At 45.5% G+C, this 23,381-nt stretch overlaps 1 protein-coding gene across 1 annotated transcript in view; it reads left to right on the plus strand.

Moving 5' to 3' along the window:
• The first annotated feature begins 9,070 nt into the window (after window positions 1-9,070).
• ADAMTS10 (ADAM metallopeptidase with thrombospondin type 1 motif 10) overlaps window positions 9,071-23,381 on the plus strand; it is a 39,119-nt gene continuing 24,808 nt past the window's right edge. Inside the window, exons 1-4 of the mRNA XM_066635596.1 lie at window positions 9,071-9,290; window positions 14,272-14,592; window positions 16,249-16,613; window positions 20,356-20,515. Of these exons, the coding sequence (XP_066491693.1) occupies window positions 14,505-14,592; window positions 16,249-16,613; window positions 20,356-20,515 (613 nt within the window). The 5' untranslated portion in view covers window positions 9,071-9,290; window positions 14,272-14,504. The remainder of the gene's footprint in view (window positions 9,291-14,271; window positions 14,593-16,248; window positions 16,614-20,355; window positions 20,516-23,381) is intronic.

Raw genomic sequence — 23,381 nt, forward strand, 5'->3', positions numbered from 1 at the left:
GCCCTGCCTGGAAAAATAGGTGGTAACTCAGTCTAGGAGTTAGAATTCTGCCCAAACTGACGTTTCCAAGTAAACTGGGTACCAAAAAACCCATCCCCTAATTTAAATAAATTATGTAATATATTTATTTTTGCATGCATTGTTACATTATATTAGTGCAGTTCATTATTTATTTTAGGTTGAATTTGGGAATGGAAATAAAGAAGTAAAACAAGTTTGCACAGAGGGCCCTCCCCCCATTTTGGGTACTGGGAGCACTCAGGAATGCCTACCGCTGCTCTGTGGAAAGGAAAAATCGCTCTGTATGCATTCTGAGGTAATTTTTATATCCTAACCTTTCTTCAAAGAACTTAGGGTAGTATAACCAGTTCTTTGTCCCCATGTTATCCTCACAACAACCCTGTGAAGTAGATTAAGCTGAGAAAGAACATGACTGGCCCCCAACCACCCAGCAAGTATCAATCCTGAGTGGGGACTCCTCAGAGCTCCTCAGATCTCCTCAGCCTTAATCCGATATTCTAATTGCAGGGCATCAGTCACCAGTTATCACTACCACTTTGATTAGGAGAATTTCTAGAATTAAACTGCAGAATTGGAGCAAGTGCAATTTGCCACAGTTTTCTCTTAATTTGCATTTTGACCTCCCTTGCTTTCACTTTGTACTTGTACACATTGATTAAAACACTACAAAAGGAGCCCGGAGGTGACCACATGCATGATTGCATCAAGGTTATTTTTGTGCAGTGTTTATTGATGAGTATCTGGGCTCCTGAGTTTTGGCTGAGCCACTGGACAAAAATAACCTTGTTTATGCACATAAGGACATCATGATTGCTGTGTTATAGTGTCTGTCTATGTATGTGTGAGTAAATAGAGGATAAGACATGAAAGAACTGAAAGATGTAGCAAATGCTTGGTGCGCTATACCAAGTTTTTAAATAAAAAACCATGAAGAATTCCTAATACAACAGTTCCGTGTTGGAAACAAGCCCAGATCATTTGGAACTCCAAAACTGAAGGAGAAAATTGGATGAAGAGAATTCCAGCAGTGTTGCTAAACCTATGTCCATGAGAGGAACCCACCCCAAATCTCTTCCACTCTTTATTGTAGTCGCTAAAGTGTACTTAGTGCAGCCAGTTGTAGGTCAGGAACCAAAAGTGAATGCCTTCCAATCTAACCAGCTGAGACAGCTAAGCTCACAACCAAGAAATCATCACTCAAGCCAAAGACAATCTTATGCATTGGGAGGAAAATATGAGAAATATTTGGTACATGGGAACTAATAATTGGAGCCAGAAATCAGACAAAAACGCTTCCCTCCTCTGGCCACAAGAGGGTACTTTAAAACTTAATGCTGCCACATGCTTTTCCTCACTAGAAGACTCTCTTGTCATAATTTATTCATTACTCCCCCTTCCCGCTATTGTATATTTTCACCTTCCTTTAAGCTGAGAGGGAAAAGAGAGTCTTTTGAAGTATCTTTGCTGATTGGTTTGATGCTGTTCTACTGCTGATGTGAACATCTACTTCTGCAGTCAGTCAGTCACAAACACACACACACACACACACACAAATCCTTGATATAGCATATGCACCATGTGTACAATCACATCGATTCTGTTTTTGTTGTATTTTATCAATGTGCAGCAATAGAGGGATAGAGGTGACGGTGGCAGTGGGGCATAAAGGAAGCAGGAACTGGGACAAAGCATACATATGGAAGACATTGTGCAAAAATGGGGAAAAGGTAGAATTCCTAACGCATGGAATTCACTCAGGAAGCAAGACCAGGGAATTCAGAACTTCAACATCTGGGGAGGAGGCGACCTGGGGGTTGCGACCTCTGGAGGCAGCAGGAAACCACGTTTTTCCCCCTTAAGGGGAGTGGCAACCTGGTGTGATGGCAAGTTGGCAGTGATGGCACTTCTGGGTTCACAATCTGCCTAAGTAAAAAAGGGTGTTTAAGATGTACTCATTTGAAGTGTTGACTGGAGTCACTGCAACACTCAGGTTCTCACCACCACTGCCAAACACAGGTAAGTCTAAAACACCCTTTTTTATTGAGTTGGCAGCACCATGAACCCGGAAGTGCTGTAGCTGCCGAGTTGCCACCCCAATCGGCCCCGTGAGCACTTATGGATAACTTTACTTTTAGGTAAAAGTTGGGAACCACTGGTGTACATAGTTCCTTCCCTCCTTTTATCCTCACAACAACCCTGTGAGGTAGGTGAGGCTGAGAGATAGTGACTGGCCCAAGTTCACCCAAAAGCTTCATGGCTGAGTGGGGATTTCTTCCATATCTAAGCATCTCCCAAATTTCACACCGCCTTGGCTCTCTCATTACCCATGTTCCTTCTACCCATGTCACTGTAATAGATGCACATAAACATCAGGCCTGGCCCAAGATGAAATTATGCCTCAAGTGGTATCCTAATTTCCTACCCATCCCCACTTTGTCCTGTCCCCCTTTTTGAGGGGATTGTTCACATGGGCATCAGCTGTCTCCTCTTCCTCCTTGCCTACCTGGCCATTTAAAGCAGGCTGAGCAAGGTCAAGGGAGAGTCTGCTGCATGCTCAGCTGCCTGCATGGTTCCTTTCTGGCCGTGTCTTCAAACTTACCAGCCAGTAGAGATACATGAGAGCAGAAAAGGAGTGTGATACTCCTAGAGACGGTATTTGAAGATGCAGCCAAGTGGGACCTATTAGGGGGGAAAAGTAAAGGTAAGGAGATGGAGGGGGGTGCTGTTTTCCTTCGTGTCCGTGTGGGAGTGATTCTGTTTTGATCACACTCCTGGAAGTGAGTCATCAGAACAGGATTGAGCCATCTCTTTTCTCTGCAACTGCCAGTACGATTGCTTGTGGCAGTGGTGCTGGTAGAAGAGGTAGATTTGCACTGCCCTGAACCTCAACTCTGAAAGCACACCACAGTGGCTGGATGGAAGATGGGCTGGAGGTGTGTGTCAGGTAAACACAGAGTGTGGAGCACTCCTAGTCAGTTAGTCGCCTGCTCCAGCCTGCCGCCTGACATGACCGATTCAGCTTGCCTCATGGCTGGGCCAGCCCTGGTAATAAATAAAGTCCATTCTCATTATTCACTGGGTTAGGTTCCTGGAAACCCCAGTGGATACCAAATCCACAGATAGGGAGACGTTGATCCTATGAGATCAAATGAATACAGAGGGTTAGGTGACAATCCTGCTCCCTACAGATAAGCAAATCTGTAGGTAGGAAATCTGCAGGTAGAGGGAACTGACTGTAGCAATATAAAACAAGCATGGAAGAAATAAAGTTCAGACATCTGAATTAAAACATTTGATAAATTATTGATTCCTTCAATAACAAGACATTTAGCAGTGTTAGGCAAGGTCACAGGTCTTTGTCTCACTGTGCCTAACAACTGTTCTAAGGTTGATGAGTGTGGTAGAGAGGTTCTTGGCCAGCTCTCATACTGGGTGGGAAGAATTGTTTTCCCTCCTCTGCTAGAGTTCATGCTGGGTTGGCCACGGTGCATGGCCTCTCCGATACGCACACACAAAGGGAGCCTTGAACAAAAGTAGCAAGCACTTGACCATCCAATCAAGCCTGCTTTCTGGCCCAGGGGTTATCCTAGAACAGGATCTTGGCTCAGAGCCTGACCAGCCAAACTCGTGGCCCTCCCTTGTTATGCATTCATTTCAGAGGAAACACAGCCTCACACCCATGCATTTCCTGCTGAAGGATCTCCCACTTGATTCAGCCACATTTCAGTGCTTCAGTTGCGCATGTCCATTCGTTTTTTTGAACCATTGTTCCAAATAGGGCTGGCCCATCCATGAAGCCAACTAAAGAGTCACCTCAAGCAGCAGATTAGTGGGAGGCACCTGCCATCAGTCACCCGCTCACCTCCACTGCTTTTCTGCCACCCTGCTTCTCGGGTTCAAAAAGAAACAAGGGAATGGAGCAGAAGTGTCATTGAGAGGAGAGTGATGGGCTACAGTGTCCCCACTATTCCCTTTTTTCTTTTCAAATCCAGGGAGCAGGTTTAGGAGGAGTGCTGGTGTTTCAACAGGTAAGGGGGAAGGTGGCATTGGATATGCTGCCTCAGTCAGTGGGAAATTTGGGGCTGATCCTGGTAACAACAGAGGTGTCCCTACCACAAATTGCATCCAGGGCAGTGGTGCTAACCTGGAGCTTGGCGTTCCAGAAGTTTGGGGGTGAAGTAATGAAGTAATCATGTTGTCCCCGACCTTCCAGGCTCTCTCATTGATTTAAATGCCAAAAGCCTGGCTCCCTTCTGTGATCTTCAGACCTCTTTGGGCCCAGCCACCATGCGCTCTTGCCGGCAAGCAGAAAAAACATGATCAACAGCAAGAATGTGCAGAAGCTGGGCCCAAGGTGGCCCGATGCTCACTGAAGATTGCTCAGGCTATGTGGTGATGTGCTCCCTCAAGCCTCATGCCAGGGGCAACTCATTAGCCCCGCGCCAGCCTAGTAACGCTACTGGATAACAAGCAGTTTCTAGTTCTTGATTCAGGTCTCAGGCTTCAAACTAACTGAAGTACAGTACTCAAAACATCTGATGTTTGAAACTTCCCAGATCTTTATTTTATTGCTTAAAAACCAAGTGTCTAATGTTCATTGTGTTCCAGTTTGTCTACCTTGACCCCCTGGGCATGAAACACATCAGTGAAATTGTCACTTGCAGATGCACTGTGTAGTCTGGGGGTAAGTCATGCTAAGGTTACCAACTTTTTAAATCAATATGGCTTTCTGTGTACCTTTAGTGGAGTACTGCGGAAGACCTTTCTATTTCGAGGAGTCACTGGTCTGCACAAGTTCTTCCAGATGGCCAGTCCATTCTTTCATGGCTTGGTTATTCTCTGAGTAGGACTGCTAAGTCATGCTTAGTAAGCATTTTGGTACCAGCCCAAGGCCAAACACCTGGATCAGGCCATATTTCAGGGACTTGCATCATAAGCTTTTTGTGTAAAAGGGGTTTGGGAGTGCTCATCAAATATGCATCTGGCATCAGCATAGGTGACTGTAGACATGCTACCCAATTCATCCACAAGAGGAACACATACGAGTAGAAGCAGGTGTCATTTCCATTTTTGGAGATGTAAGAAACCTGTATTCTGCCTGATTGGGGGATTTTTCTTGTGTTAACCCATTTCTGCCCAGCCCACAGGTGTACACATTTTATCACTGTTGCATATATGCAATGTTGGGCAAAAATGGCTTCAGTGAATAATCCTGTTTCTGTTTTTGCTGATCCACTGATCTGTTCCACTGTTTCCGTATCTATAAAGAACGTTTGCCCTGTGGCAATGCCATACTTTTTGCAGCAGCTAAAGCCACAGACATTAAGATAGAGCAGCCATTGTCAACCACTGTGCCGTGGCACACTGGTGTGCCGCAGGTGGTCTGCAGGTGTGCTGCGAGAGTCGGGGGAGGGTCATTTGTTAGTAGGGCTTCTTGGGGATGTGAGCCCCTCTGGTCAATGGGTGTGCCTTGTCAATTGCAAAAAAAATTGATGGTATGCCTTGACAATTTTAGTGCCTTGCCACTGTGCCATGAGATGAGAAAGGTTGAAAATCACTGAGATAGAGTAATGCTTCTCTCCATGTGTCATGTGATGTTATTCAAGGCACAGCAGCACACCAGGTTGGGTGCAGACCCCATCATGCCCACCAGACCAGGTTAGGCAGCAGTGGGGGCAGGGGACGAGCAGGGATTGGGTGGACTGGGAGCAAAACCGGGTGGGGAGGGGGAGGAACAGGGGCAGAGAGGCAATGAGAAGGGGTGGATCCAGCAGCAATGGTGCACGCCAGGTCCTATCCCCTCATTTTTGATTCTCCCTTTTTGTAGCTCTGCTGGATCAGACCATGCTTCCAACTAATCTAGCATCCTGTTTCTCACAGAGGTGAGCCAGTTTCATCTGGGAAGCACAAGCAGGGCAGGAAGGTGATAGACCTTTCCTTGTGGTCTGTTCTGTTCTGAGAACATAGTATTCCAAGGTAGACTGCTTGTGAACTTGGAGGTTCCACGTTGCTATCATGGCTTATAGATATGTTGATAGGTTGGGTTTTTTTGTTTTTTTTTAAAGTGGTCCTTGTTTTTATTCTGAAACGAAAGTGTCATTCTTAGCAGAAACTTCAATGGAAAATATCTCTGAAACAGAGACTGGAAATGTAGCCATAAGTTCAGAGGTTTCTTATCGGAAAATTGTGTTACAAAAGGTCCTCCACCCTCTGGTTTAAAGCTGACATTGTTTCCTCACATCAATCAGTCCATCCGTGCATTCTCAGTAGGGAAACTTTCCACTTTTAGCAAACATACGTGAGTTCTCAGCAGAATCCAAGACTTTCCATGCTTACATCATGGCTGTCACTCTTTGGGGGTGTTCCCCCCTCCACACACACTGAAATTGGATTCTTTGGGACTTTTTATCCATTTGCAAAGGGCAACATCAGTGTTTTTATATATGAACCAGGCTAAATGGAGATGCCCTTCTTTGTACAATAGGAATTCTTTGCTCCAAGATGGCAAGGGCTGCTGGCTTGAGAGGCTTTAAATGGGATTAGATAAATTCATGGTGAAGAAGTGGTCTGTCGAGGGCTGTTCACCATGATGGCTATGTGGGGAGCCTGTGTGTTTATAGTTAGTGTGCCTCTGAATATCATTACTGGGGAGAGAGCAGCAACTCTAGCGAAGGGCTGTTGATTTCATGATTTGTTGGGCACCTGGTTAGCCACTGTTATAAGCAGGATGCTGGACTAGGTGAATTGCTAGGCTGTTCCAGCAGGGCAGTTCTTATGTTCAGTGTATTAGTAACCACCATATATAATAGCCAACAATGGAACCTCCAAGCTCAGAGGCAGTCTTCCTTGGACCCCGGGATCTCTCACATGGGTGGAAAAGCAGGGTATAAAGTATAATAATGATAATAATAAATGCCAGTTGCTAGGGAGCAAACTGGGGGAGACTTATGGCCTATGGAACATCTGGCCAACAACTGTTGGAAATAGGATATAAGAGCTGATGGATCTCCAGTGTGATTCAGTGGTGATAGGTTTTGTTCTTATGCTGTCCTTAAAAATGAAAACATACTAGAAAAATATAGTCGTCCTACATATAGTTGTCCTATCAGTAGTTCAAAGTGAGCTTCAAAAGTGTGCAAAATGCCATACTGCATAGTACATAGTGCTGCATAGTTCATGGGCATCTAGTACATAGTTCATGGGCATCTAGCATTTTGCACTACAAACATGATACGTCCATTCCCTGCTTCAAAATTTAACTTCTTAGGCCCAGACCCAATCTGCAAAAACCTATATGGAAATCAGCAAGACTAAGAAGTGTACTGCCCTTAAAAGGGCAAACCCTCACCCCTTTCAGATGGCAAGGGATGCTGTGATATATGCAGCCACAGGAAGTCTTCCAATGAACAGTGCTGGAGGTGGAGCTACATGGGCTTTCTCAACAGACCCCTGGAATGGAGTGGTTGCAAACCCCACATGAGTTGAAACTCATGGATGTGCTCACAGATGCATTTTTCCATGGAATAACTGCATGTCAGGGGCCCCAACAAGTGGGGGGGGGGGGGTTCCTATCTGCCACTGGGGTCCCCGCCAGTCTAGGCTCAGCAGTCCACGTAGGGCTTTCCAGGCCATGCCCAAGCAGCTTGTCTTCCCTCTTCCTCCCCTGGGCCTCAAAGCAAAAGGCAAGGAGGGGGTTTGCAGCACCCTACCCCTCCTCAGTCTCAGGTCTTTCTCTAGCCTCCCTCTCAATCAGCCTCCAGCACTCAGCCAGCCCCTTCTCATTCACAGCCCACTCTTCATATTCTCCTGGCTTTACCTGGTTCCTGCTCCCCTTCCCTTCCTACTCACCCTCTGGGAATGAGCTGGAGCTGATAAGATCCCAGAGCTGGAGCTCCCAGGGAATGGGAGGGCTCCTGTAGGTACTTGCTGTGGGATAGGTAGGCTCCTGCAGGTACTTGCAGTGTGGGCTGGTGCAATCAGCTCAACTGGCTGTACCCCATGCCCTGCCCATCTGGGGCCTCCCTGGCCTCTCCTGGCAGGTACCTGGCCTTGGGTTGCAATCCTATCCTGCGTTGGAACAGGCAAGCCAAGAGGCTTGCTCTGTATCCAGTGCAGGATAGGAGCCAAAAGCGGCTCAGCCAGAGGGAAAGGAAAACTTTCCCCCTTACCTCTGGGAAAGGTAGCCTTTCCCCTATAGGTCTCATCAAACTTGCGCCACCTCTTGAGGCAGTGCAAGTCTGAGGAGAGCAGAGTGGCTTAAAGCCACTACTTTCTCCCCGGGAATGGGGGTTGGGATCCAGCACAACAGCCAGATCCCAGGCCCACTTCCCGCTTCCCACCCACCCGTTCCTGGGACCGCCCATTGCCCGCCCTCCCCCGCCCAGGAACACCTCCCTCCCACCTCCTCCCCGCCCCCCGCCTATCTCAGAGCCTTGCGTCGGCCCAACCAGGCTTGTGTCAGCCTCCGTGGGCCGTTGCTTCTCTGAGCGCCATCCGGGCTTCCTCCCAAGGAGGCGCAAACATGCCTTATGGCACGTTTGCAACCCTCCTGGGCTGGCACAAACCCAAGCCTAAAGCTAGATTGCACCCTTAATCTCCTTTCAAGCATGCATTTTTTCTGCACACTGTGAAAATCCATGAGTTCAGGAATGACCCATTCCAATGCTGACTAAACTTCATTTTAAAGGAGTATGAAGTCTTGTTTCAAAAGGATGTTTCCTTGTTTTTCCCTGAGACACCCAACCACCAACCACCCAACCACCTCTCAGTGTCTCTCTCATCACTGTCTCATCACTGTCTTCAGACCACTTTTCCTTTTGCTACGCTTAGGAAAACCAAGGAGAGGTTTTGATCCTATAACAGCAACAGACCTGCCTTGAGATGGCGTCATCAGAAGAGGAGGAGCTATTTCTGGGAGGGAGAAAAAGCTGTGTGTGTGAGAGAGAGTGTGTGTGTGTGTGTGGTTGTTTTTTTTTTAATTACCCTGGCAAAATTCCCAAGTTTTTTAAGCAGTCTGTCTCTCCACGCTGTCTCATAACCTCGCTGGTAGTTCTGTTTGCTTCCTGAAAGGAGACCTTTTGCAAGGAATCCGTTAGCTCAGGAGATACCCTCATCTTGCCCAAAGATTATTCGTTCTCTCTCTCTCTCCCCCTTCCAGCTGTTGCTTGAAAATTTTTTTGCCCTGAGCTTGGACAACTTCCTGACAAGAGGAAAGTGAGTTTCAGCTGCAGTCAAGAAGAGCCAGGAACACGAAAAAAGATTTAGAAAAGGTGAGCAAAAACTGTTTGATTTTTTTTTTCCCCTCCAGCCTCTCTTAAGTTCACAAAACCTGAAGAAGACAGGACGGTAAAGGTTAGGTTTACAGGCTACAAATCCCATCTGGGCTCTGATCGGTGAGACAGTCTTCCACCAAACAGTGTTACGGTTGTAAATTGGCGACGTTCCAGCAAATGGGAGGGACGCGATGCCTTCTGGGTGGGGCAGCGTTCCTGGGAACGCAAGCTATGTTCAGCAGGCGTTCCGAGAATTCCACACGTATGCAGAAACGCCAGGGGCCGTGTTCCCGCGGCCCGCCGGGCCCTCTGCTTGCCTCTTCTCTGCCGATACTTGGCCTCAGACACCTGGCTGTACAGCTGCCATCCCAACATCCCTCTCTCTCTCTTGAGATGGTGATTTGCATTTATTTTTCCTCTCAGCAAGCTTTTAATTACCTGCTGTCCATGGCACTGTGGAATTATATGTTTCTCTTTTTCCTGAAGCTAAACACAAACTTTCTTTCCTGTTTTGGATCTCTGTGTCTGTGTTTTTCCCCATGGCCACACTGCGTGATTGGAGGCTTTCGAAGTGTCTCTCCTTGAAAAAAAAAAATTAAGCTAAATTTGGTACTAATTCTGCAAGAGTCTGTGGATTTTTGGCCTCGCGCTTTGAGTCATATGCACCTCTGATTAGATGTTCAAAAGTCATTTCCCCCCTTAACTTTTCCCCCCTTTCCACAGTTTAATTAATCCCTTGGAACACATTATTTTAATCATCCAAGCAACTGTTAGTAAAAGAGAAATGCCAGATTAGATATTCGTTAAAATCTGATGGACTGAGAGCATAAATACACAGGTGAAACTGGATAAATGAGAAGGCCCAGTATTATTATGCTCTTCTACAAATCTCTGGTGCAGCAACACTTGGAAGACCATACAATTAACAATATAAGAAGAGTCCTGCTGGATCAGGCCAAAGGCCCATCTAGTCCAGCATCCTATATCTCACAGTGGCTCACCAGATGCCTCCAGGAACACACAAGACAACAAGATACCTACATCCTATTGCCACTCCTTTGCGCCTGGCATTCTGAGGTAGCCTACTCCTACCTACTTCAAGAGGCTGCACATATCCATCATAGTTTGTAACCTGTGATGGACTTTTCTTCTAGAAATGTGTCCAGTCCCCTTTTAAAGGCATCTAGGCCAAATGCCATCACCGCATCCTGTGGCAATGAGTTCCAATGACTAATTACACACCGGGTAAGGAAATGTTTTCTTTTGTCGGTTCTAACTCTCCCTGCACTCAATTTTAGTGGATGTCCCCTCATCCTGGTATTGTGTGAGAGGGGAAAAGAACATTCCTCCATCCACTCTATCTATTCCCTGCATAATTTTGTATGTCTCAATCATGTTTCCCCAAAGGTGTCTTTTCAGTTCTGTCTACTCTATCTCATAGGCAGGGTAGTGGTCAGTGTGATGTAGTGGTTAGTGTGTTGCTCTAGGACTGGAAAGAACTGGGCACAAATCTCTACTCAGCAGGTGGAACAACTGAGGCTCAAAGACAGCAGCTTGGCGAAGGATATCTGGGTTAGGATTGGACTATAAGCTCACCACTTTCCAGGTTGCACCAGTGCTACCATAGTGCTGCCCTGAGGTAAGAGAGCAAACAGTCTGTTACCTTGAAGAGGACTCTGTAATGGCCTCTCAACCACAGAATGCAGTATATGCCCTGTTGGCATGGCTGCATCGGCGCTGGAAAGTTGGTTATGATTGGGCTGCTAATCTTGTAATGAAATAATAATAACAAACACATTTTGTATTTATATAGCACATTTCATGTGTTCAAAACAACTTACTGCACATTAGCTCTGTAACCTTTACAAGAGCCCTGTGAGGTAGGCCATGTGCTGTCTCCCTATTATAGATAAAGAGAAAAGGGTCTGGGATCATCTTACCCACCCGCTTCCTCTCCTTATTTTATTTTCAGTATTCAAAAGAAAGATCCAAAACATTTCATACTGAACAATTTAAATGCTACTAGCTCACAATAACTTAAAACTGAACCTCCATGCTGGATCAGGCCAAGGGTCCATCTAGTCTAGCTTCCTGTGGCCCACTAGATGCCTCTGGGAGCACACAAGACAACAAGATACCTATATCCTGTTGCCACTCCCTTGCATCTGATATTCAGAGTTAGGCTACCTTTAAAAACCCAGAGGCTGCACACAGTCATCACGTAATCTGAGATGAACGTTTTCTCCGTATATCTATCCAATCCCCCTTTTAAAAGCATCCAGGCCAGGTGCTATCACAACATCCTGTGGCATGGAGTTCCGCAGACTAATTACACGTTGGGTAAAGAAATATTTCTTTTGCCAGTTCTAATTCTCCCAGTTTTTGTGGATGTCCCATGCAGCTTCTGATGTTGTAAGAGAGAAAAGAACTTCCCTCTATCCACTCAATCCATCTCATGCACTATGTGATTTGTCTCAATCAAGTACCCCAAGGATTCTCAAACTTCTCAGGAGTAAAACTCCCAAGATAAGTTCTTGTGGGGGAGTGGGGAATGCAGCGACACAATCCCCAGGATCGCTGCCTGGGGTGTCAAGGACTGTCTTTTACTTACAAGAAGCTGCAGCAGGCCCCTGGGGGTGCGGGGAGTTCCGCAGAAGCCTCTGCAGGGCTCCCCAAAGCACAGAGACTGTAAAAATAATAATCACGACCCACTTCTGGTTTCACAATTGCAAACCAAAAGTGGGTTGCAATTGTTATTTTCACAGTCTCCGCACTTTGGGGAGCCCTGCAGAGGCTTCTGAGGGGCTCCCTGCACCCCTGGGGGCCTGCTGCAGCTTCTTGTAAATAAAAGACAGCCCCTGATGTCCCAGACAGTGGCACAATCCTGGGGGGTCACATCGCTGCATTCCCCCCTCCCTGACCCTTAAAGGGGCGAAGGCAGAGGTTCTCAGGCTGGGGAGTCACGAAACCTCAGTTTGAGAATCTCTGATGTACCCCCTCTGATGTTGTCTTCTGAGAAGCAGACAGCAAGGGGTGACAATTTCCATCATGCCCCATTTGTGAGACAGATGACTGTTTTTCCGTTATATATGTTATATAAAATGCCTCACATTTTATATAACTGCATTCGAGGGTCCAAAGCACTCCACATCCATTATCTTGCTGTAATCCTTACAGTACCCTCCTAAAGAATGCCAAGGTTATTACCCCAGTATTGCAGATGAGGAAGACTGAGCTCTAGCAGCTGGCCTATGACTGTTCAGCGAGTTCATGGTAGGGATAAGATTCAAGCAAGGACCTTCCCAAATCCAGGAAAGTCCTGCCAATTGAATGTCTGCCTTCTGTGAGACTCTTAAAGGTACAGAGGCCCTGTCAAAGATTGAAGATAGCAATCCCATTCAGAATGAGAACCTCTTTGGATTTCCATCATTCTACTTCAGACCTTAAAAAGATAACAGATACAATTGATCTTCATTATGTGGCAATAATAATAATTAAAAAAACACTGATCAGAGCTTCCAAACTGCAAATGTCAGCCCAGAAACATGAAACCCAGGACTCCCCCTGAAAAAAATGTCCTTTGCAGTGAATGAAGTGGGGGGGGGGAGGCGATGACAAAGGTCCATCTGCTTTGTATTACCCTTCTCTTGAGTCCAGCTGGATGTGAAGCCAAAGGACTGAACAGCCTTCAGCTCCAGTGGCAAAATTAAGAACAGCCTCTCTTCCTCCCCACCCTACCACCACCATTTTCTGTTTGAAAGCTGCTTTGAAACACATTCCCCCCTTCCTCCCTTTGCTTTGTTTTTAAGAAATGCCAGGAGCCTCCTGAGTTGTCAGAACTGCGACATGCAATTTGAAATCTGCACAAGGAGGCATTTGGGAGAGGGGCACAGGAAGGCAGACTGGGGCTGAGGGGGCATGAGCCCTGATGGCTGGAGAATCTTGGGGTTTGGCAAAAGGAGACGGGAAGTAATAAGCAGGGCCTGAAGGAAGCCACTTCAAGGACCAAAAACGCAGCCAATTATGAGGCTTAAGCCCAGAGGAGAACCAGACCTCAGCTGGGCCACTTTGGAATGCTGACAAAACAGCACTGCTGGGTTGCAAAGGGAGAGAGAGGCAGAAGAATGCTGACCCCTGAAAGCCGTCCATGTGGAGGAGTCTTTCTTTCTTGTTCATCTGGTAATCTGATTCACCACACTTCCTTCCTTTCCTTATCAATTCCATTTCTTTCTTTCTTTCTTTCTTTCTTTCTTTCTTTCTTTCTTTCTTTCTTTCTTTCTTTCTTTCTTTCTTTCTTTCTTCATTCCATCAGTTCATTCATTTGTTTGTTCATTCCTTTTGTCTCTCCATTATCAGCTGAATTTCTTTTCCTTCCTTACACCTCTAGTGGTCCATTCTATTGTTTCCTTCCTTCCTCTCCCTGTTGTTCTTCTGACCCATCACCCCTCTCTTAAGTTCTTTCTTCTGTATTTCTTTGGTTTGAAGGGAAAACAAACAAGACATTCCAAACAAACTTTTTTGTCTTTTTGTCAAGTTTCCAAACTGGTTATAGCATCAGTCTGCCCCTGGCATGTCGCAACCCCCTCCTCCTAAAGCAGGGGTGGGGGTTGATGATATGCCTAACATAGCATACTCCACACATATGCATGACACATTGTAATACATGCTAAAGGAGTCTCTTGAAGGTGTACCAAGAAGTGTCCAAGATGGCACCATATGAATGCTTTGCTGGGTACATGTGGCCCATGTTGTCGTCATTGCCCGTGCCATCATGCCACTGCTGGAGGAGGTTGGTGCACACACCTGTGAGGAAGGGTGCTGGAAGCTGAATTCTTCCTCTACTGGCTGCATCACCAAGTCTGGCCCCACTGAAACACAGAGCGTATTCCTGAGATCTTCTCTTTTTCTTCCTTCCCCATACTTAACTTCCCATACTTAACTTCCCCCTTAACTCTGCCCTTTTTCATTTCTCTGACAGCAACCTTACTGAGCACCAGCACATGCTGAGGAACGAGAGCCTGCTTCAACGCGCCACATTGTCTATATCATCCTTGCTGCCTTCTGGAACGTGCCCAGTGGCTGAGCATGGCCATCTGGAAACTGGAGACACCTCTCTTAGCATAGGTGGAGGCTCAGAGAGAGAAATGTTGGGGCAGACCCTGCTAGCCTGGTCCAACACAGCCCACACTGCAAGGAGCATTGCCGCGCATTATGGCAACAACCTGGAGACTTTTGACCTGCACTTTGGTCTCCGTTGTGGCTATGGGCAACCTTCCTGGGTACACTTTCCAATCACAAGGTACAGTTGGTAAATCAACAAGCATTTGTACATAAATTCTCTCTCTCTCTCTCTCTCTCTCTCTCTCTCTCTCTCTCTCTCTCTCATTTGCTAATTTGTCCTTTTTCTTGTTTATGTATTTGTTCTTTCTCTTGTTCAACACTACAAAAAAAGAATCTTGATACAATCATATTGTCATATCAAAATTGCTTTTTTGTTGTGTTTTATGTGTGCATTGATAATGTAGGGGATGCTTACACACACACACACACACACACACACAAATAAACAGAAGGAACTGAAATTTGTGGCAACCTGTACATACTCCAGTTCCAGAATTAATCTTAGCAATCCTCTTTGTTACAATGGAATAAAGGACTAGAACACTGAGCAGAGCAATCAAGGAACAGAGGAAATCTGCTCACCCCCAGATGACATAATCAGTAAAACATATTTCTGTACACCCAGCAGCCAGCATCCTAAGGAAATAGGTGTGGTGGCATTAAATTGGAATATCCAAGGAAGGCTTGAGTTTCCACAGTGTGGAAAAACACAAAGGACGCTGAAATGCATCAACAGAAGAGGAAAGACAAAATGATGTGTGAGGTCACAGCACTGGTGTAAGAAGTGTGTGTGATTTGGGAAAGTCTGACACGACCCCAAGATAAGGAAAGCCATTCTGGAAGCATCTGAGGAACAGAAACCAATTGAAGAAGAAAGGTGGAAAACAATTACACACACACATGCACCAGGGTGTGTAAAAATATAGATCAGGTATACCTATACCAAGGTTTCTGGGACCCCCAGAAGTTGTTGTAATGTTCAGGATAGTAATTACACTAGTAACCAGAGCAGTCACACTTGGTCCCTTTCCCAAGGGGCTTCCAATTTAGATACTGATGCAAGGGAGACAACAGAAAGAGGGAAACAGGAATGGAAACAGGAATAAGCATGTCAACAATATGCTATTGTTTTACAGCCCAGTTCTGTTGAGCTGCTGCACTGGTGGAACATGAGTTCCACTGGTGCCAGCTACTGTAAAGCAGCTGTAAAGCATGCTCCGGCAGCACTTGCCCTAAGGAGACCTCCAGCAGCCAAAACTCCCCAACAAGATGCAGTGGAAGCTTGCACCAGTGCCACTGCATCACTACACAGGGAGTTGGATAGGATTGGGCCATTAGTTACATGTATGTAAACTTTGTTGCAGTACAGAATGGAGACTAAAGTGTAGTGCTACATACTGTGATGTAGTGGATAGAGAGCAGAACTAGGACTTATCAGAGCTGGGTTCAAAACCTTATTCAGACATGAAACCAGCTGAATATCCTTGGGCCTAAAACAGTCTCTCAGCCTAACTTACAGGGTTGGACTGTTGTGTTGAGAGGGAGAGTCATGTATTGAGCCAGATGCAGGGAACAGTACCAGGACGCAGGTTGTGTCTTGTTGTCTTGTGTACTCCCTGAAGCATATCCCTGAAGATACAGGAAGCTGGACTAGATGGGCCTTTGGCCTGATCCAGCGGAGCTCTTCTTATGAGCTCCTTGGAGAAAGGGATCATATAAATGTAATAGAAGTGCAAGGCATCAGCTCAAAGCTAGAGGTATTGCATGTTGCTTTGCATATGCCTTTGTATGTTTCTTTGTATGTCACCTTTGTATGTTTCTTTTTATCCCGCAGAAGAATTCCTCTCCAGCCTGGACCACTATGAAATTGCCTTCCCCATCCAAGTTGATCAGAACGGCGACTTTCTCACCTTTGACACAAAAAGTCAATGGAAACGGAGGTCACGGCGCAGCGCAGGGCCCCTGCCCTACGAGCCACCAGAGCAACAGGTCTTCTACAAAGTCTCTGCCCACCGTACTCAGTTTCTCCTCAATCTGACACTGCATGAGAACCTTCTGGCAGAGCATTTCCAGGTGGAGTACTGGAAACGGGACGGCCTCGATCAGCAGCATGACTTCCACGAAGATTGCCACTACGCGGGCCACTTGCAAGACCAGTACCTGAGCTCCAAAGTTGCCATCAGTAACTGCAATGGACTGGTAAGTGCCTGGTGGATTTCTCCCCGTTTGTTATGGGAAGGTTGAGAAATGACGTGGTAGAAATTTGCTAAAGTAATTGGCTGTTCCTGAATGATTCGTGGCAATTGGAATTTGCACTGAATGCGCGCCCTCAGATATTTTTCAGAATGCTTGAACCTTATAATTCAGTGTTACTGCTCAATTTCAGGGATCAAGTGTCTCCCAAGGCAGCAGCTCTTCCCATTATTTATCCCCAGCATTTGGAATCCAGGTGTAAAGTGCCTCTGACTGTGGAGGCTCCACTAGGCTATCTCTTCTCCGTACGTTTTTCTCATCTCCTTTTGGAGCTGACTCTTTTCATTCCAAAAAATAACTTTCATATCAGCTAAGCCATGAACATCCGCATGTCTTGTGGCAATGAGTTATATGAGTCAGAGGCTTTGTGTTCCTCCTGAATCTATTACTAATCCGTTTTACGGACAACCACATTATCTACTGTTATGAAAGATGGAGAAAAGTGTTACCTTCTCTGCACTGTTCAAAATATTGCAAACCTCTATCATGTATCCCACTCCACCTCATTCTAGTATTATGAGACAAAGTAAAAGCTAAGTTGGGGGGGGGGGCGAGAAACAGGGGAGGAGGCTGTGTTTGTACACATACACAAGCCAAGAGGCTACTTCTATCCTCCAAACTGGCTTAATCAGTGGACACTTGGCTTTCAGTCAGACTTCCCGCCAAGCTAACCTCACACTACCTCACTTGTGTTTGGAACCCTGGCATCCAACCAAGAGCAACAGGATTTTCATGCAGAGAGGAAATCCACCGCAGGGCCATCAGAGCCGCCCCTTCCAGGGCCATGGAACCATGGGATGTTTCACTGCAGGCACACAGAGCCAATTCATCTCTTGTTGTCGGGAAGAAGAAAAGTTGCAGGAACCCACATGACAGGCAGATAGAGCCATCAAATCAGCATGTTAAAGTTCTTAAACACAATTTTTCCAAGACTTCAGGAAAATACTAATTTATTAAAAAAAATATTGGTGGGATTCACCTGAGAGGGTCTTCATTTCCCAAGGTATACCCACACCTTGCTCTTGTTCCACTTTCTCCTTTGGTCAGACAGGTGTTGCTGGTTTTTGAAAGGCACAAAAACTTGTCAAAGCTATTATACCAGAAGTGAAAGTGGGATGAGCTTACATGCCACATACAACAATTCCGCCTTCAGAACTTCTTCACCTCTCGGAAGAAACTGGTAGCTGTCTCCAACTGTGTTTAAATCATTAAATTCCATGTAGAATGTAGTATCCTGAACCTTTCTGCTTTTTAAAGTTTCTAGCCCTTCGGTGCCAAAAATGGGCTTGAAAGTGAAATCATGTCATTAAAAAGGAACTCTGTTTCAAATGTATCTCATTGGAGATGGGAAGATTAGCACTGGTTTCCAGGCACAATTCCATTTATTTCTGGGCATCATTAAAAGTTCTGGTTTCCACCCATACTGTACATTCTAAATGGTCTGGGACATGAATGGGTGGAGGACCTGCCAATCCCAGGTGGTCATTGTAGGCCCTGCTCCACCTGCCTCCAACTTAAGAGTCTATGTATGTACTATTGTGGTCAGTGGTGCTCCAGCAGAGAGAGGTTTTTGCCCATCTAGCTAATATCTATGTTCAACTGGAGATGCCAGGTATTGAACTTGGGACTTTCTGCATGCCAACTATGAGGTTCCATTATTGAATCATAGGATCTGATCATTAAAAAGGTAGCTTGTGAGAGTGGGTTCTTCCATAACTTTTCCATACGTTCCATACCTTCTGTAACTTGGGTCATAGCTGGCTTCCTCTATAGCTGATAGCCAGGATCCTCTGCAGGACTGGAGATACCGTTTCAGTCAGAATAAACAAAAGTGGACTTGATGGACCAATAGGTTGACTTGGTACAATTCAGTGTCCATGGGATCCTCTCAGTGCTATAAAGGATGGCTTTGTCTTTCTCTGCAGCCAGAAAACCTTAAGCCAAGCTCATATCCTCAGATAACCTCTAATTATCTAAACATTCCAGGCTTTCCCCCTAGTCTGCTGGAAGGAATAAGAGTGGATTATATACCTCAATCATCCCACATCCTACAAAATGTTTACATAACCTTTTTTCATGAGAAAGTTTTCCCCAAAAACAGGTACTCCAGACCTTCCGTGGATAACTTCTTCCACTGTCTGGTTAGAACAATTCTTCCCAATACTCAACCTGAGTCTAATTCTTTCCTTCTTTCCTTCAAGGAGGAAAATATTACATGAAAATTATCCTTAACTTGAAAAACAGTCCAACTGTGGGGTAATTTGAAGATTGTAGCTTCTCCTTTGTTTAAATTTTGCTCAGGTTTTGCTCAAATATTGCCAGGGGTAGAGAGGGCGGCAGACAGGCCAGTTGAAGGGCTGGGCCTGGTAGGAGGGCAGAACCAGGATTTGGCACTTTAGGTCAGATCCTAACCCCTCTCAAGAGCAGCCTGGCCTTACAATGGGCTGCTCAGATCTGCGGCACCACTTTAGGTGGCGCAAATCGAGTAGCCCCATAGGGAATGAATTCCCCTTACTCTGAGTTGCAACCTGGCCCAGCGCTGCTCTAGATGCAGCATAGGCCAGCCTGCTGCCTGCTCCAGGTCATGTTAGGATTGAGCTGCCCAAGAATTGTGTGCTAAGGCAACCTGCACAAGCTCTAATTTCAAAATTAATTTTAGAAATTCTCTGTGTTCCGCTAAAAATGAAAAAGGAGTAGGACACAGTGTAGAATAAACAAGGAAAACAACGAAGGAACAGAACAGGGAAAAATCTCACCTCTAGCAGCCAATCACTGTGATTTTTGCCCACATTGTCACCAGATGAAGCTCTGAGAAAAGAATCTAAGTGTTCTTTTAAGGACTGTTGATGGTTTTTGAGTAAGAAATATATGATCCTGAAAGCATGCTCTGCAGTGTGTATGTACACACACACATTTTAAAATGTAACAAGAATCGGACAATACAAACTGCTGCTTTGCATTCGGTCTTTGTCTCTTTGGCAACCCATTCTTGACTTGCAGGACTATAGCAGACCTCAGTTTTGAATAGGGTGCTCTTTTCCTCTTCTTTCCATTTTAACTTAAATTACATTACAAGTACAAGCTGCTCTTTTTTCAAGACACTCCCATGCAGATATTTACCAGAGACCCTGTTAGCTTCACAGTTTTGACAGTTTCCCATATGTTCAAATCATTCCATTCATTGTATGAGAGGTACATTTTTGGGGAGACACCAATTGGCAGGAGTTGCAAACTTCACGGAGCATGGGATGAAAACTTCTTCAAAAGCTATATAGCCCAGCTCTGTGTGTGTGTGTGTGTGTGTGTGTGTGTGTGTGTGAGAGAGAGAGAGAGAGAGAGAGAGAGAACAGTTAGCAGTTTGAAGTAAAGAAAGAGCATTGTGTTAGCTGAAACTGGGACTGAAGACTGAGGAGGGCATGAATAAGTTTCTCCTGGGGATCCTGTGTCTGTTTTTAGGAGTTCAGTTGCTGCTTCCATCAGTCTCTATTTGTAGATTTGCTTTAAAAAGCGAACACTCCAAAGACATCATGCATCTCCAGTACATTCTCAACCAAAGAAAGTTCCGTTCCAGCCCTGCCTCAGGAACTTCTCACTGCTTGAAAAAAAATGAGGAGGGGAATAACCGTATCTATTGAGGTTTTCTAAAATACACACAAACATTCACAATTTTCTTCATCTTCTTTTCCAGCATGGTGTGATCATAGCCGATGACGAGGAGTACTTCATTGAACCACTGAGCCCCAGTGTCAATATCAGTGGCGGTGGGGAGAGCAAGGGGAGCCCGCATGTCGTATATAAGCGATCCTCACTCCAGCATCCACACATGGACGCTGCCTGTGGCGTGTTAGGTATGACCAGGGCAGTGTTGCATGCTAGAGGGCAGGGATTCAACCAGGGATTCCAACAGCCAGACCCAAGTGTTTACTTCCTATGGGACAGTTATTTACTTGTTTTTTGGGTTGTTGTTGCTGTGCTGTAGCACCACCTAGATAATGGCCAGAAAGGGTATTGCAGTCCAGTCAGACCAGGAGATCTACTGAACAAATAGGGGCCTGACTGGCCCCATATAACTGTGACCTCAGACTTGATTCCTCAGTTTAGGCAAACTTGTCTCCAAGAGTAGCCACACAGACTTTGCCTTCTGTTCTTTCCTCTCTCTTCAGCCAGAAGTCCTCTTTGGGAAATGGATCACTTGCCTGATCTGACTCTCTGACCCATCCCAACTCTGTCTGCCTGCTCTGAAATCTGATCTGTAGCCCCAGGGTCTTGTCCCTGAACCCAGCTGAGGCTGGCCAACTTCTCACAAGCATGAGATGTACTACCAGTTATAGAATCCAGCTTCCTGAGAACCTCAGTTTCAATTTTTTTAAAAAATCAAGTTTCTAGTTCTTACAACCAGGAAGTAGCATTTGAACATGTGTTGGCAACAGCATCTGCTGAAAACTTTGAAATTCAAAGGGTGGTATAATCAGATTTCCATTAATTGAGGAAGGCCCTGAAGAGGGTTCATTCAGGGATTCACCTAGCTTCTTGCATCTCCCTGGGATTAGCAAAACCAGAATGAATTATATAAAATATGAGAGATTTATGCAACATTTAAGTTTTTTAAACAGTATATACAGGTCCACTAACTATCCGCTTACTAATAGTTCAGACCTCTACCGTGCAAACAGCAAATACAGGTCCTTGAGCAATTTTTCAGTTCTGCTCTGCTTTACTTTGCCTTACCTTGCCAACCAAACTATTTTGTACTTACCTGGGACTGCCAGCTTTTGCACAGGCCCTGCTCCTGCATCTTTAATAGAGCCCATATGTGCAGAAATTAAGCTAGGGAAGCATTCCCTAACCTGGACTGGTGGAGAAAGCTTTGCCGAATTCATTCCTACATGTCAGGCATTAAAATCCAAAGGAGCAGGTCTGTTTAAAAAGTTGTCAACCCTGAGACCACCTCACTTTGAGTTCAGCGCATAGCCACTTACAAATAGCTGTATATTCATAGACTTTAAAGGTACAATCAAAAAGAAAACCCTGTCACATATAACAAATTTAAGGCAGGCCAATATCACAGGTAGCCATGTTGGTCCTTTAGGGGGAAAAAGCCAAAAGCCACAATCTAGTAATATTTTGATTAGAACTGTCCCAAATGATGCCAAGTTGTTAGCAGCGTGCATTTTGAATTCTCAACAGGAATTTAAGCCAGCAATTTCAAAAGTGATCCGGAAGTCTAAACAAAATAATGTTTTGATTTAGCAAACTTTTGTTTGAAGAACCGGAGAATGTAGGATCAAGATGGCAAAGTTTGTGAGGAAATGCATGCAGCTCTTCTGAGTGTCGATGCTGGAATTCAGAGGATCAGATTCCTGGATTCCAGAAGGAGGAGAGGAAAATAACCCACTTGACCTAGACTCACAATCCATTTTACAGAAATCTGCAAAGCAGTTCTCGCTCACTCACCACCACCACCACCCCCCGCTAATGATACACTCCCCAGTTGAGGCCAGAGAGAGAGAGAGAGAGAGAGAGAGAGAGAGAGCCAATCTGTTTCCAATCTGTTTCTTGGAAAACAAGAACTACCAGACAAATACAACCCAGAACAAGCAGCAGACACTCCACATTCAGGCCTCCCACACCACCTCCCAGTCCTTCCTGACTGGTCCTACCACAGATGTTACCAGTAAAAACAAAACTCCTTAGCCAGAGCTGTTGACCAGGCCTGGTGAGCACAGGAACCTGCTTTTTTTATTGCTTGATCAGGCTTTGGTGAGCTGGGGCTGCATGAACAGTTTTATTCCTGACCTTGGGGCCTCTTGAGAAGATACCCTCCAGTTCTAGACTGGGGTCTAGACTGGGCTACAGACAGATGGACTGGACATGGTTTGGCTAAAAGTTAGTAGTCTGGTGCTTACAGGACAAGTCAGGTTGCTTCTCGTCAGCAAAAAACTACCTAGACCAGGGGTCTCCAAACTATGGACCAGAGGCCACATCTGGCCCCCACAAGATTTTATCCAGCTCTCTGCAACTTAAAATATTTTTTCCCAACTACACAGTCAGACAGTTAACATGTGCAGTTCTGTCCACCACACTCCTTTACATATGGCCAGAGTGGTATCAGCCTGGCTAACCCTCATTTTCAGTCATCCAGCCATATGCTTTAAGACCCTCAAACGATAATTACTGAGTGTTAACCTCACCTCTGCCTATAAAACAAATCTGAATTCTGAATGTTGACTTTTCAACAATATCATAAAACAATCTCAGTGACGAAATAGTGCCATTTTTGGACATGCATGAACATATCATACTTATCATGAACATATAACAAACTGGGTTTCTCAATGGATTGGCCAGAGACAGTGTGTAGTCTGTCACTCACCCTTCCCCTATATAAAACTGATTTTTTTTTTTGCTTCGCTTACTGCTTCCCGCCTCAGCTCCTCCTCAGCATCCTCTTCCCAAGGCAGCACAGCAGGCGCTTTCTAGGTGGCGGGCACAGAGTGTTCCTGGTCACGTTTTCCACCCGCCCCCCCCACCCTTCCGGCCCCCCATCCTTGCCCTGATCACAACTAGGTCTTATTTTGGGGGTAGGTCTTATATTTCAGCAATTCTCAAAAAACACACTAGGTCTTATTTTCGGGGTAGGTCTTATTTTCAGGGAAACACGGTAGTAGCACTAGACTGACTTTCCCCAGGCAATTCTATTTTATTTCCATATTG

The sequence above is a fragment of the Tiliqua scincoides genome, chromosome 8 (genome assembly GCF_035046505.1).
Source record: "Tiliqua scincoides isolate rTilSci1 chromosome 8, rTilSci1.hap2, whole genome shotgun sequence".
NCBI lineage: Eukaryota > Metazoa > Chordata > Lepidosauria > Squamata > Scincidae > Tiliqua > Tiliqua scincoides.